General features: G+C 39.4%; 1 protein-coding gene across 8 annotated transcripts in view; it reads right to left on the reverse strand.

Annotated features, from left to right (window-relative positions):
• Nucleotides 1-14,753, reverse strand: part of RALYL (RALY RNA binding protein like) — a 373,182-nt gene that overhangs the window by 16,636 nt on the left and 341,793 nt on the right. For all 8 annotated transcript variants that reach the window (XM_018078907.2, XM_018078926.2, XM_018078914.2 and 5 more), the window contains 2 exons: nt 8,021-8,134; nt 3,538-3,716 (listed from right to left, as the gene is read on the reverse strand). In XM_018078907.2, coding sequence (XP_017934396.1) covers nt 3,538-3,716; nt 8,021-8,134 — 293 coding nt within the window. The remainder of the gene's footprint in view (nt 1-3,537; nt 3,717-8,020; nt 8,135-14,753) is intronic.

Below are 14,753 nucleotides of genomic sequence, written 5' to 3' on the forward strand. Positions count from 1 at the left end.
TGGACCAGGCTGTACCTTATCGAGGCAATGCACATAAGTCCTCTTCCTTGGTCTTTTCTTGCTGCCATCATGTCAGGACTGGGGGGATAGCACCCATGCTAGGGTGCAGAGGACACCACTGTCTACGTGCAGTGAGCTGTCTCCTCCCAGCAGTCATGCGGTCAGTAATGACATGCATTGAAACTGGAGATGGTTCCCCACCATGCCTTAGATGTGTGTCTCAGACCTCTGAGCTGTGTTTGGAGCTGTGTCTGCAAAACACTGCCACTTCAACTAATCCCATAACATAAATTTTGGAAAGATCTTTTGACTTGGAAGCAGTGGTGTGCAAACATGGCTGTGCCGATTCCAGACTTTCACAGTTAATGAAGACTTTCTATGCTGCTTGTTTTTTAGATCTTTTCCTACTGAGGCCTCTGAGAGATGAAAAAATTCTTCTACCTCATGTGTCATTATGTATTGTAGATACATGCTAAATATGTCATACCCACAGGGTGAAACGACAGTACTGAGCAATCAGAGGCTAATATACTGTATATCAATATCCCCACTGAGTTGTCTAATAGGAGTCTAATGCCTAATTACTGTAAAACCTACCAGTCTTGTTAAACTGTGATCACCCCTATTGTTAATATCACTTCAGCTGGTCAGGTATTAGCCATGGTGGGAGAATATATTTACAATTATTTATTAATTACAATATTTCAAATTCCTACAAATTCAGAGTGACAGCTTCTTACAGACATCCCTCATACTTGCACAGGAGAACCTGTCCCTTTGAGAAAAAAGTATAATGCCATTTGTTCTACTGTGCATGTTAAAAGATCATAGAGTCACAAAATCAGAGAATCAACCAGGTTGGAAAAGGCCTTTGAGACCATCAAATCCAACCCTTGATCCATCAGCACCATGGTTACTAGACCATGGCACTGAGTGCCACATCCAGTCTCATCTTAAAAACCTCCAGGGACGGAGAATCCACCACTTCCCTGGGCAGCCCATTCCAATTAGAGTCTGATTACTCTCTCCGTAAAAAAAATTCTTCCTAATATCCAACTTGGCAGAGCTTAAGACCATGCCCTCTTGTCCTACTGCTGGTTGCCTGAGAGAAGAGACCGATGCCCACCTGGCTACAACCTCCTTTCAGGTAGTTGTAGAGAGTGATGAGGTCTCCCCTGAGCCTCCTCTTCTTCAGGCTGAACAGCCCCAGCTCCCTCAGCCTCTCCTCATAGGACTTGTGCTCCAGTCCCTTCACCAGCCTCATTGCTCTTCTCTGGACTTTCTCCAGCACCTCAATATCCTTCCTGAACTGAGGGGCCCAGAACTGGACACAGTACTTCAGGTATGGCCTCACCAGCATTGAGTTCAGGGGAGGAATCACTTACCTGGTCCTACTGGCCAACTGTTCCTGACACGGGCCAGGATGCCATTGGCTACCTTGGCCACCTGGGCACACTGCTGGCATGAGGTTGTTGTGGTCAAAGTGCAGGACTCGGCACTTGGCCTTGTTGAACCTCATCCTATTGGAATCAGACCATCTCTCCAGCTTGTCCAGGTCCCTCTGCAGAGCCCTCCTGCCTTCCAGCTGATCAACACTCCCCCCCAACTTGGTGTCATCTGCAAATTTTTTAATGGCACACTTGATCCCCTCATCTAGATCATCAATAAAGATATTAAACAGGACTGGGCCCAACATTGATCCTTGGGGGACACCACTAGTAACTGGCTGCCAACTGGATGCAGCACCGTTCACCACCACTCTCTGGGTTCAACCCTCCAGTCAGTTCCTAACCCAGCACAAAGTGCCCCTGTCCGAGCCATGGGTTGCCAGCTTTTTCGGGAGTATGCCGTGGGAGACGGTGTCAAAGGTTTTGCTGAAGTCCAGATAGACTATATCCACAACCACCAGGCGGGTCACCTGATCATAAAAGGAGATCAGGTTGGTCAGACAGGACCTGCCCTTCCTAAACCTGTGCTGGCTGGGTCTGATCCCTTGTCCATCCTGTAGGAGTTGTGTGATTGCACTTAGGACAATCTTCTCCATAACCTTGCCAGGCACTGAGGTCAGGCTGATGTGCCTGTAGTTTCCCAAGTCCTCCTTGTAGCCCTTTCTGTGGATGGGTATGACATTCTCCAATTTCCAGTCATCGGGGATCTCCCTAGTGAGCCAGGACTGCTGGTAGGTGATGGAGAGCAACTTGGCGAGCTCTTCCGCCAGCTGCCTCATTGCCCTAGGATGGATCCCGTTTGGTCCCATAGACTCATGAGGATCTAAGTGACTCAGCAGGTCGCTAACTGTTTCCTCCTGGATTACAGGGGGGCTTTATGCTATTGATGTATTTGTATAAACGCTTCTGTTAATCCCTATCAGAAGTGGCTAGATTAGGTTCAAATTGTGCCTTTGTCCCCTTAATTTTCTTGCTACATCACCTAACTATATTCCTAAACTCTTCATGAGTAGTCAGCCCTTTTTTCCATGGTTGGTAAGCTCTCTTTTTTCCTCCAATTTCTTTCAAAATCTCCCTGTTGAAGGATGAGAGGATTCAGGTTGTAGTAGCTTCTCCTGGGGATAATACTATTCAGGATATATAAAATCAGGAGGGTCTTGTGTTGGCTAAAGGGACACAAACCTGCAAATTAAAAGTAGGTTTAAATTGCATTTGCAGCAAGCAATACAAACCACAATATGCTCTGTTGCTCCAGACTTGCTGCTGGTTCATCAGGGTCCCTTGCTAACTGACTTCTGTTGGATTCACTGAATGATCTTTACAGTGCACTCATGAGTAAATGTGTGTTAAATAGCAAGCAATGACAATGAGCAACAGAAGTGCTTTCTTCTCAAAGTAGAAGAATGTGAAAGCCAGGAAGAGATGGAGGGTATTACAGAATCTAAACCAATGTGACTGTTCCATTCTTATTAGGAATGCATAAAAAGGTATAAATTTGACTTTCCAAATATTTTTTAGTGTTGCTCTAGAAGAACTTAACGAGTTTAGCACCATGATGGGCATTTCATGAAAGGTGCAGCCTCAGACTGAAAACCCAAATATTTCTTAGCCAAACACATCTAAGGAAAAATCCTTCCATCAAAAATATCTGTATCTGCCAACACTGCAGAGTATATACATGGAAGATAAGGACTGGGGACTGTGGGGGAGCACTTGTTTACTAACAAAAAGGTTCACCATTCTAGAATCTTATTTAGTTTTGAAATGTTTCAATTAAAAAAAAAAAGCACACTATAATTTCCTTTCTCATCTACATTTCAGTAAACGAAAAATAATAAATGTAAACCAATTCAATGTACATTTAATTTCCTTTCTAAAATAACAAAGTGTAGTAAAATATATTTTTCTTGTTTCTCCTCAGAGGTTCCTATTCTTAATTGATACTGCAGTGTAAGAAGAGCGTAGGACTATGCACTAATTACAGAACATCACAGGGTTGCTGTGAGCTTATTTTATTAACCCAAACTGTTGGTTCTCTGTGGTTACTTGTAGGAACCATATAGACAGACATGGCGTGATTATTCCTTACCAGCTCATTGCTGCCATCCTCATCAAAATCCTCCTCTATCCCATCAGTCATATCTTCTCCATCCCCATCTGCATCTGGCCCTCCTTCAATTGGCTCTTCCGTAGAGTTATCTGCATTCTCTGATATGCATTCCTCTTGAATCAAATCAGCATTATCTTCCATTTGTTTCTTTTGGGCTTCTGTAAGGAAAACATACTCTATAGAGATTCAGTAACCTTTCCTATTGGTGGCAAAGGGAAGTGCTCTGAGGAACAACCTAAGCTTTCCATCTCCAGATGTGCTAGCTTTGTAAAACTCAGTGTGATAATATCTACCGGGTAAATAGGATTGAAAACCTTGTTTTCAAAAATTAGTGTATAAATCATTCACAGTATCAATATGGTCACCTATCATCTATCCCATGCAGTGGATGAAGGTTTCATTTACCAGTGGATCCAGCTTTTTGATTTTCTCTACTTGACTTTGCCTTGGGTATCCAATTGGCATAGTTACCATATATTTATTTATATGCAGCCAATGAGAAGTACATAAATCTCTATGCTCTAAGTGGAAGGCTGTTAATTTCTAACAACTGAATAAGAATTTGCATGAATTTCCTGTGAATATGTCTCAACAACTTTATAGATAATCAACAAATCTTTCTAGTCAGGTTTATTATGTTTTTTATGCAGTAAAGTGACAGTTACTCCTCATTGACATAATATGCTGAACTAACTGGAAAATGCCCCTCTCCAGTTACCCTCATATAGGCTTGCTATATTTTTGCAAAACGGTGAAAAGAAAGACCTGAAGTATCTGTTCTGGTTGGCTTCATGAAGATATCTGTGTTGTTATTATTAAGTATTGCAAAACTCCTGGATATGCTGATGAACTTCATCCAGCAGCAGAAATCCAGAGGAGGATTGATGGAGGAATGACAGAGACTGACTAGCCAGAAGAGTGGTTGGAGGGATAAAGTCTTATTCCTCTGGACGTCGGGAGCTTAGATGAAAAGCTTTATATACTCAAAGGGAATAGGGGCCCGAGAATTGATTGCACTGGTAGCTAGAAAAACAACGTTTTTTCAGTATGAGGGTGATGAATACTGAAATTTCTAGAACAAAACCATTTCTTTCTTTATAAGACTGACTGTTCTGTAGTGTTAGTAGTGCATCACATATCTTGTTGGACAGCCAATGAATCAAGGATTGCCTTGGAGCTCTATATTTTTCAGGTCTATGAACATATTATTATTTTACTTTAAATTATTATCAGCTACACATACTATTCAAATCTGCTTGTATTTTTCTGTACCATAGTCTTAAAGCAAGACATTTGTTTTACCTTTTGCCTTTGCACATTTATTTTGTCACATTCATCTCTTTAACCTTTCTTAGCCTTTAGCCCCTCATTTTCAAACTGGTTTACTGAAGACACAGAACAATTAAGCTTTCCTCCCTTAGTCACCTAATGTTTTCAGAAAGATTCTTGCATTTAAAGAATTAAAAGTCATCTTAGATAGCTGCTCCAACAGTACTGTATTAGCAGAAGATTCAGTCCATGGAGCCTCATCTTCTACTGGTAAGGTGTTTTGTAAAATATCATGCTAGTTATAAGTCATTGTGTTACTTGCCTTACTGCACAAAGAAATGTGGATTGAATCAGCTATGCCTACTATGTCTGGCCCCACCACTTCCTGTCTCAAGCCACTTCTGAGAACACTCAGCTGTGGCAGTGACAACTGAATCAACTTTGGTCAAGGCTTTTAAAAAAGGTTTGCTAAAATGACAGACTCAATACATTTAATGAGAAACCTTCTAGGATACAGCTGCTAAAAAATTGGGTCACTTAATTGTCTTAATGAGAACATACACTTGATTCTTCAGAGGAACCTAAAATACCATCTCAGTACCCAACTCTTTTGGTCTTTATTGGGAAGCTAAACTTAAGATCCTAACTTTCAGCCCCTATCTCTAATATTACAGGAAGAATATTCTTTAACAATTTTGTCACATGAAAACATTCCCGGCTTCCTGATTGCAGATTTTTACAAACAACGGAGCTATTCCTACAATTTTCCTATGTGTAGGAAATCCTATTATCTATATTCTCCCTATTGGAATGGTCGAGGTTTAATAACAGAAAAAGATAGAACATCAGCTGGTACTGTAAGTAGAGTTTTCATGCAACTGTAGAGCAGTGACCAATGTATGCACTGAGCTTGTCCACTTGTAACCTGTCACATTCCTCCAGATGTAACAACTTTTAAGATTAAACATTAAATATTCTTCATGGTAGTGCTTCAAACCTAAAAAACCAAAAGGACAAGATGATGGCTTGATTTTTGTTTTGCGTAAATGAGACACAGATCCTCTCTCTGATCCCAGTCTTAGCGAGGCCACACCTTCTGGCAGAGGAAAGTAAGAATTAATATTGCCAAACCACAGAGAAGCAATAAAATAATCTCATCATCTCATGTCTGAGACTGTAAATGAAATGGTTTAGCTACTGATGTAGCTTACACAAATCTTTTGGCTGATGAATCAATCATCTGCAGACTAATCAGACAGGCTGCATAACTCTCCTTGTCAGCTCAGGAGACTTAAATGGGTTTCCATGCTTACTGGTATCTCAGAGATGTTTTTCTCCTCACACACTCCATTGAGAGGCAAGGGATATGGGGGATGGGTTCTGCACCTGATGTTTTAAAACTTCAACATTTTGAAACCACTTTGCAATTTCAGGATATTCATTGCTTGTCTTCAAAAGGCATAACACTATGATTCAATACAAATCAACATTTTCCTCCTTGAGCTGATTTCTATTTAAATGAGTTCACTACAGTCCATTAGCAAAAGTGAAAATTGGATATCAAAGTACAATGATGTGCAGATTGTTTTGCATAGTAATGGATTTTATATAAAAGCTCCCTAAAGTAGGGATGCTCCATCTCGGAGTATTTCAGTACACAAGTGATTCAATGGAATGTCTTGTAATTACATCTTCACTGATTATACCAACTTTGTCTAACTTGCATAAAGTTCAAAATAGAATATAATGAACACATATTGTGTACAGTTCTCCTGAAAGAGATAATCAAACTCTGTACTAATGATTTACCTTAGACTTGAATAAAACCCTCAACTTTGTGAGATAAAATATAACAGCTGAGGGATTGGTCCTTGTTGTCAAAAGAGACTTAGAAAGTGATTCCAAAGAGAAGGTAGTTTATTTTTTTAAGTGGTTTTCCTTTTTATAAAGTTACTTGGGAACAGGAGGGATCCAGACCTAAATATCTATATTGCCCATGTCAGGTCCATGGCCCTCAGCTGCTAATTCCCAGTAATGTTTTACTCAGTCTTGATGGAACTCTTTTTATGTGTCCTGATGGGATTTTTGGCTTCATGTAGTTCACTACTGCCCAAACACGCAGGCAGATGTGGGTTCCAAGGCAGAATTTCTTTCACACATTTCACACACAGTGCGTAATAAGTTTTCATCAATGAATGGAGCAGGGAAAAAATCATTGAGTTTTTCATGAGGTACATCTGCCATTGGCCTGCTGGCTCTCAACCAAATCAGCTCCTGTACAAAGGTATACCATGTAATCTATAAGGAAATGGCAAAGAAAACATCATAGACAGTCATAAGAATTGAGATTGTTTTCTATATATACCATGGTGAAAATACAACCTTGTAACTCTCAGCATGGCTTTCAAGTGCTGCCAAGTGAGACCATTCAGCTAAAAAAATGAACACTGCAATGACAGTCATAAAGATCTCGATTAAACTATAAAGCAGAGTTGGACTTCGTTATTTCCAAGGTTTACTTCTAAACAAAACATTGTACGCCAGAGAAAAGCTAAACTAGAGTTGTGGCCAATTTTACAAAGAGGCCATAGTTTCACTCAAAAGCTGAGGTTGGAAGGGATTTCTGGACTTTTCAAATCTAGTCCAGTCAGGGACAGACTTGGATTTGTCCATGGGGTCTTGGCCCAATGAGTTTTGAACATCTCCAGGGATGGAGCCCCTACAGTCTCTCTGGGCAACCTGCCATATTGCTTAGTTGCATCTCTTTTCCTTATATCAAACAGAAATTTTTCCTTGCTTCAACTTGTGACCATTGCCTATTGCTCAGGCAATAATTATTGATATAGACCAGCTAATAATTCTCAATGTGGATAGCGCTACTGTCCCCATGGTCAACAAACTCTAACTTACTTCTGTTCAGTCAGGTTTTAGAGATGTTTTGTTTCCAGAACATCTAGAAAGATTTTTTTTTCCTACTACGCCATGGAAAGCAATTCTTGCAATGATGGTGCATGCTCTGTAAAGAATATTAATCTATCCTCATAACAGTTCTACCTGAGAGTTAATTTACCTTGCTTCAGGCCTTCATTATGTAGCAAAATTTCTGGAAAGCTTCCATTCTCTTTTGTCTATCTGCTTGACTGGTAACAAGGTTCTAATTTAATCCATTTCACTACAAATTGCTTTTACCTACCTGCTTCAGCTTTTTGCTGCTTTTCAATCTTTTCCAGTCTCCCTAGCAAGGAGTCAATTTTTGTTTTGATTTGGGTTAATTCCTTCTTGATTGTTTGCAACTCATCTGATTTCACTGTGGAAAGAGAGTAAAATGCAAACCATGAAATAAACTATATTTGTGGTGACCTTCCCCCACTCAAGCAAAACATGCTCTTTTTTCTTTTCTCTCTAGTAGAAAGTCTGCTCCCTCATTTCTGTCAGTATTTTTAGAGATTTAGCTTTTAACATTTACATTTTTAGTTAAAAGGCTGAATCCTAGGAAGTCAGAGGATTCTAAGCCCTGATGGCAAGAGTCCATGTGATGTGTATTGTTCTGTAATAATAATTTCAGGTAAAATACCTCAAGGGCATTCTTCATAAATCCAAGTCACTTTTACTGAAAAACAGCCTATAGTGAAACAATGATTCAAATATCACCAACAACTCCCAGTCTTGCAATGAGATTTTGTTGGACTGTTTTGTATAATAGTGACAACAATAAAAAGATTCCTCACAGTACATATTTTTCAGCAAGAGTGAATAGTAATATAAGTACTAGGGCAGCCGGGAAAGTAATGTTATGTTCCAGACAAAAGCTTCCTTGCAATAGGTGTTAAATTTTAAAAAAAGCTTCAAAAGCTTTCAGTTCTGGTGATTTTTTGTACTTTTTCCAGCCATGGATAATATATGAAAATATTTCGTTTTATGAGCACAGACAAGGACATGGAGGCAACACCTATAAATTCATAGCTGAAGTCTCCAAATCTTTGTTGCCTTGCATTACTCTTCAGTTTTGTTCCTTATTGCACTCCCATTGTCTAAAGTAAGAAGGAGTAACTGCTTTGGAGGTGTTTTGGCTTCAAAAGAAACAGCACTGCAGCCCTCATAAATGACCTCATTATTACGGCATTATCAGGACATATTTTTATGCTCAGTAAGTAGTCCAACCAAATTCACTTGCCCTGTTTGTGCTAGGATATCATGTGGAAAAGGTCAAGACAAGAAAATGGGAACCTTGTGCTAGCATAGGAGAATAAAGACATTTATAAAGGGCAAGAGTAGGTAACGCAACTGTCGTTCTTACAAATCTTGTAGGAAGAAATGGACCACCACTGTGAGGGACTAGCAATGGAAGAGCTGTGTTACTCATCCATCCTTACCACTGCTGTAGGAGGATATGAATTGACTTTGGTGTCAGTATCCAGAGCATCAATATACACAATAGGAGGGCCCTGTTTGTGCCCAGGAAAAGGGATGTTCTGCTATGAAGAAGGACATATTTCCTCTCTGTCAAAAGGATCTCCTGGCTGCATTTTGCTGTATCAGTCCTGTTCATTGACTTTTGAGCATGTATATCATCATGGTGTCTTGTATCTCATCATGCCCAAATTTGTTTTGGGCAGTCAGTGTGATGATGAAGGGTGCCTGCTTCAGTGGTATTGCCTGCTTCAGTGGTAGTAAATGAGTGTGTGTTTGCTTCAAATCAGCTTTATTCCAAACTTGTAACACATTCACTAAGGTTGAAATCAAGGTTTTTTATCTTAGAGTATGGGTTATGTGCATTACAATCATAACATCAGCTAAAGGCAGTAGGTTGCTATATGCAGTAATGCACTTGTTTAATCATGTGCTCATGTTGAGAAATTGCATTATCTCACACTATCATAGGCTGAAACGTCTGATCTCATATTGAATGAACTGTAGGACTTAGGGGAAAAAACATAAAAATAAACTTTGTGCTAGACTCTTACATGTTACACAGTATTTGATGGAATTACTTTGTGTACTTATAGAGCAAGGCCTTGAAATGTTCTTAGAGAAATAACGCGTCACTGTCCAATCCTCCAGATCTGAAACAAAATGTTAAGATTTTGACAACTGTATATTCAGAAGGTTACTGTTTCCTCAGGGGCAGTGGCTGGTCCATGCTGGAGTAGCAAGGTAGTACAGAGTGAAATGGTGTGAATCGGTCCAACGGGAAACACTAAGTGTTCACAACAACCCACTATGAAGCCAGCTGGCAACACATCTCGTGCGGCCAAGCTGTTGTGTCAGAGATGGTGCCTTGCTTGGCAAACTTAAGTGTGGCCAAACCTAAAAGGTCAAAACTCAGAACTGACACTGCAAGGACCTAATGGTATTTGTTTCCAGTCTACTAAGCCAAGCAGAAGACATTTACACTTCTGAGTTTGGTAAGGAAACAGGCACATACATAGGGTTGCTGTTCAACTCAGGTCAAACCTTCTGCTGCACAGGGTCTTCCCTGTGGTGTCCCTAGAAAAAACAGATTGTGAAGAAGACAGCACCAGAGGGAACACAGACACAGCAATGAGGATTCAAAGAACAAAGCCCAGTGGAAAAGGGCCAGGGCGTGCTGGTCAGCAGCTGACTGAACGTGAGCCATCAGTGTGCCCAGGTGGCCAAGAAGGTCAATGGCATCCTGGTTTGTATCAAAAATAGTGTGGTCAGAAGGACCAGGGCAGTGATTGTGCCGCTGTACTCAGCACTGGTGAGGTCTCACATCCAGTTCTAGGCCCCTCACACTACAAGGAAGCTGAGGTGCTGGAGAAAGTCTAGAGAAGGGCAATGAAGGCAGTGAAACTGGTGAAGGGTCTACAGAGTCATATGAGGAGTAGCTGATGGAGCTGGGGTTGTTTAGCCTGGAGAAGAGGAGGCTCAGGGGAGATATTATCACTCTACTACTACCAGAAAGGAGGTTGTAGCAAGGTAGGGGTCAGCCTCTTCTCACAGGTAACAAGTGAGAGGACAGAGAACATAGGCTTAAGCTGTGTCAGGGGAGGTTCGGCTTGGACATTAGGAGCAATTTCTTCATGGGAAGAACAATTTGAACATTGGAATGGACTGCCCAGGGAGGTTTTGGGGACACCATCCCTGAAGGTGATCAAGAAAGCACTGGATGTGGCACCTAGTGCTATTGTCTAGTTGACAAGGTGATAGTTGGTCAAAAGCTGGACTTGATGATCTTGAAAGTCTTTTCCAACCTAAATGATTCTTTGATTCTGTGATCATACAGTCAATCACTTCAAGTTAACACTAAAAAAGACTGAAAGAAAAAAAGACAAAAAATTTTCAACAAATCCGCACAACAAATTTTCTCCCTGTTTCCAACAGAGTTAAGGTATAATTTGAGTTGCCTATTGTTTTAACTTGTGGGGAATTTCTCCTAGAGAAATTCCATTCCAAATAATATTGTAGTGGGTATTTCTGTAGAAAGCAGCAATTACTAAAGAAAAGTTATGAAGGACCCTTATGAAAAACAAGTTGAGCATGAGCCAGTAATACACCCTTGTGACAAAGAAGGCTGTCAACATCCTGGGCTGCATTAGCGAGATGTTTTTCTTTTTTTCCAGCAGATTGAGGGACATGATCTTTTCCCTTGTTATAGTTTAACCACAGCCAGCAACTAAGCACCACACAGTTTCTTGCTCCCCTGTAAGCCCCAGTAGGCTGGGGGGGAAGAAAATGGAAAGGGTAAAACTGAGAAAACTTGTGAGTTGAGATAAGAACATTTTATTGATTGAAATAGAATAATATAACAATAATAATAATAAATAAAAATAATACAATAGTGAAAATGAAAATAACAGAGAGAGAAATAAAGCCCAAGGAATAGAAGTAATGTAAGTGAAAAAAACAACCGACTCCTGCCCAACCAGTCCCTGAACAAGCCCTGAGCAACCTTCTCCCTAATTTATTGCTGAGCATGATACCATGGTATGGAACATCTCTTTGGCCATCTGGGGTCATTTATCCCAGGTGTGTCCCCTCCCAGCTCCTTGTGCACCTCCCAACCTGCTCATTGGCGTGGTGGGGTGAGAAGCAGAAAAGACCTCGACTCTGTATAAGCTCAGCAGTAATTGAAACATCCCTGTGTTATTAACACTGCTTCCTGCACAAATTCGAAACACAGTCCCACAGTATCTACTGTGAAAAAAATTAACTCTGTCCCAGCCAAACCCAGTACACCCCTCTAATCAGCACTTTTGAGTCCACTTCTGGAGTACTGTGTCCAGTTCTGGGTTCCCCAGACATCCCTTCCAAGGTCAACCATCCTGTGACTGTGTGATTCAATAACTTCAGGCTTTTTAAGCAGTGTTATGATAAAGAAAAAGTGTAGAGACTATAAATACTGTACTTGAGTTGTCCTGCTTTGAACAAACAAATTCTCCTTTAAAACATCATGGATTTTTTTAAATTGATCTCAGACAAGAAATAAAGCTGTTGGTAAGCATGACATCAGATCTTCATGTGTCCAAAATATCTGTTCATCTGCTTTTGAGTAATAGAACAGAAAATTAAAGTAGCTTACTCTTTGGGGTTTTTTCCCTTTTAGTAGATAAGTAAAGAAGTTGACAGAAATGCACGTATTGAAAGGGAAAGAAATCACTGGTGAAATTCCTCAAGCACTGGCACCAAAATGACTAAATATCTTAGACAACTTTGATGAAAAAAAAGTAAATAAATAGATGAAAATTACGGATTGCATAAAATTGAAAGGTGTCTTCTATTCAGAGTGAACTAGAATGGAGGGAGGAGTCAGGTGATTTTAAGGAATGTTACATTAGAAAACATTATGAGATACAATTGCACTGAAAAAAAATCCTACACTGGATTGAATAACAGCAGAACTCCTACTCTTAGCACCAAGGCTAAAAAGCACTCAGCAGAAAAAGACAGTGACAGAATTGTCATTGGATTGACAGTAGGCTATCACTATAATGCAACCCTGAGAAATAAAATGCAGTGCTAGGACTTGTCAAATGCTGTATTCCTAAAGGTGGAATGTCTTTGTGTAAGGAGTATAAGGTGATTCCAGGTTGAACCACTGAATTCTAGCAGGTATGCATGGAGCAGAGCTGTGAAGATGACCATAAAAATGTTTCCATTTTACATATACAGCCTGTACTGTGACAGAAGCATTTTGGTTGCTTACCTGAGAAAAAAGAAAGTAAAAAGAAATAAAACTTATATGCTAACACAGTGTTGGCAGAACAAATGAATATGAACAAAGGCGAAACAAACTAAGCTGGAAATTAGAAGAAACAGAGACAGAAAAAATGCAAACATTAACTAACTTTAAAATGAAGTGTAAAGGATTACAGGAGGCAGCAACTTATAACAGTATGGAATTTGATTCAGTGACCCTTTCCAGCCCCTTGGGCCTTCTGGAGTGCATCTTTCATTGACGTATCTAACACCAAAGGAAATAATCTACACCCAGGTGAAAACAAGAAATGTAATATTAAGGTCAATCACATTTTTAGAAATGAAAGTGCTGCTGTTGAACTACAGCTATATTTGTGAAACGCTTTTTACCATAAATACAAATTGATTCATCCAGAAAGCATGATTTAGATTTCTTTGGAAAAAAATGTCATGTATTTTTATCTAAGCCCTTCAAGTTTAATACAAACTATTTTATCATATCAGTTAGCTGACGAAGCTAAATATAAACTATACGAGTGAAAATTAATTCATTTAAAGACATAATTCAATACATATTGTAACATCTTAAGTGTCTGGTCCTTAATCGCAAGTAAATGGGGTATAAAAGATTTGATTATTATTTTCCTCCTTATTTCAGATATGTAAAATTAAAGTGTGTACCCTGAGAGCTTTAATTTCTATATTGTCAGAAAAAGTGAGTTTTTCCCAGTTCTACATAGTGATCTGAATTTGCTGCTTCATACCATTAGCATGAAGAACTACTATGCGTGATTTACACACCAACATGTTTAATTTTGTGCACAACTTCTAATAGTTTGGAAATGCCGATTAAGTGTTTTCAAGTCTTTGGAGTTAAAAAGAAAACAAAATACTGTTAACTGCTCTTTGAAAAATTAAAGATTTAGGAAAGAAATCAAATATTCCTATTTCATGTTTTGGAAGCAAACTTAGAACACATATTGTGACTTTTTGTTCAAGTAAGAATTTACTGTGCTGGTAGACATTATTTTTGCAGGTGTACTCATCAAAGAGCAAGGTATTTTTTGTATTTTTGTAACATTTTTGCTCTGTGCCACAACAAAATCCTGTCTTTGGATTGCTGGTTTTCAGAAGTGAGTCCTTTTAATTTGGGTAATTTGACTGAGGGCTCTCCTGTGTTCTAACCTTTAATATGATATGTATGTATTAATCTTCTGGATTCAGTCTGAATGTGGAGAAAACCTAGGAGAAGACTTATGTCTATGAGATTTCTACTTACATCTGAAAAGTATGTTAGAGGATGTGATCTCATGAGGGTTTTGATATTTGGGGGTAAAATCTTTCAAGCATAGGCAATACCTTTTTGACATTGTTAAGTCTGAACTTGCAATTAAGCTGTTTTATGGTCTTACATTTGATTTAAAACTCAAAATAGCTTCCTTCCCAGAACTATGTTTCTCCTTATTGAAGGAATCCTTTATTTAACTAGAAATAAACTATGATTAGAATCAACAGTACCTTAGTTCAAGGGGTCAGATTAGCAGCATAGAGTGAGGGGCAACAAAATATTAAATTGCTTCATCCCACAATTCAACATACTTCTCCGAAAAAATGGCAAAGGAAGCCACAAAATATACATTCTCCACTTTCCAAATTGAAGCCCCTGAGTTCCATTGTTTCTCTGATAAAGGTCTTACAATAAGCTGATTACATTCTTGTTCAAGTCAATAAAATCATGTTTCTACTTTTATGATGGGTTGGTTGGA

Source organism: Manacus vitellinus, unplaced genomic scaffold (assembly GCF_001715985.3).
Source record: "Manacus vitellinus isolate BGI_N305 unplaced genomic scaffold, ASM171598v3 scaffold_1_pilon, whole genome shotgun sequence".
Classification (NCBI taxonomy): domain Eukaryota; kingdom Metazoa; phylum Chordata; class Aves; order Passeriformes; family Pipridae; genus Manacus; species Manacus vitellinus.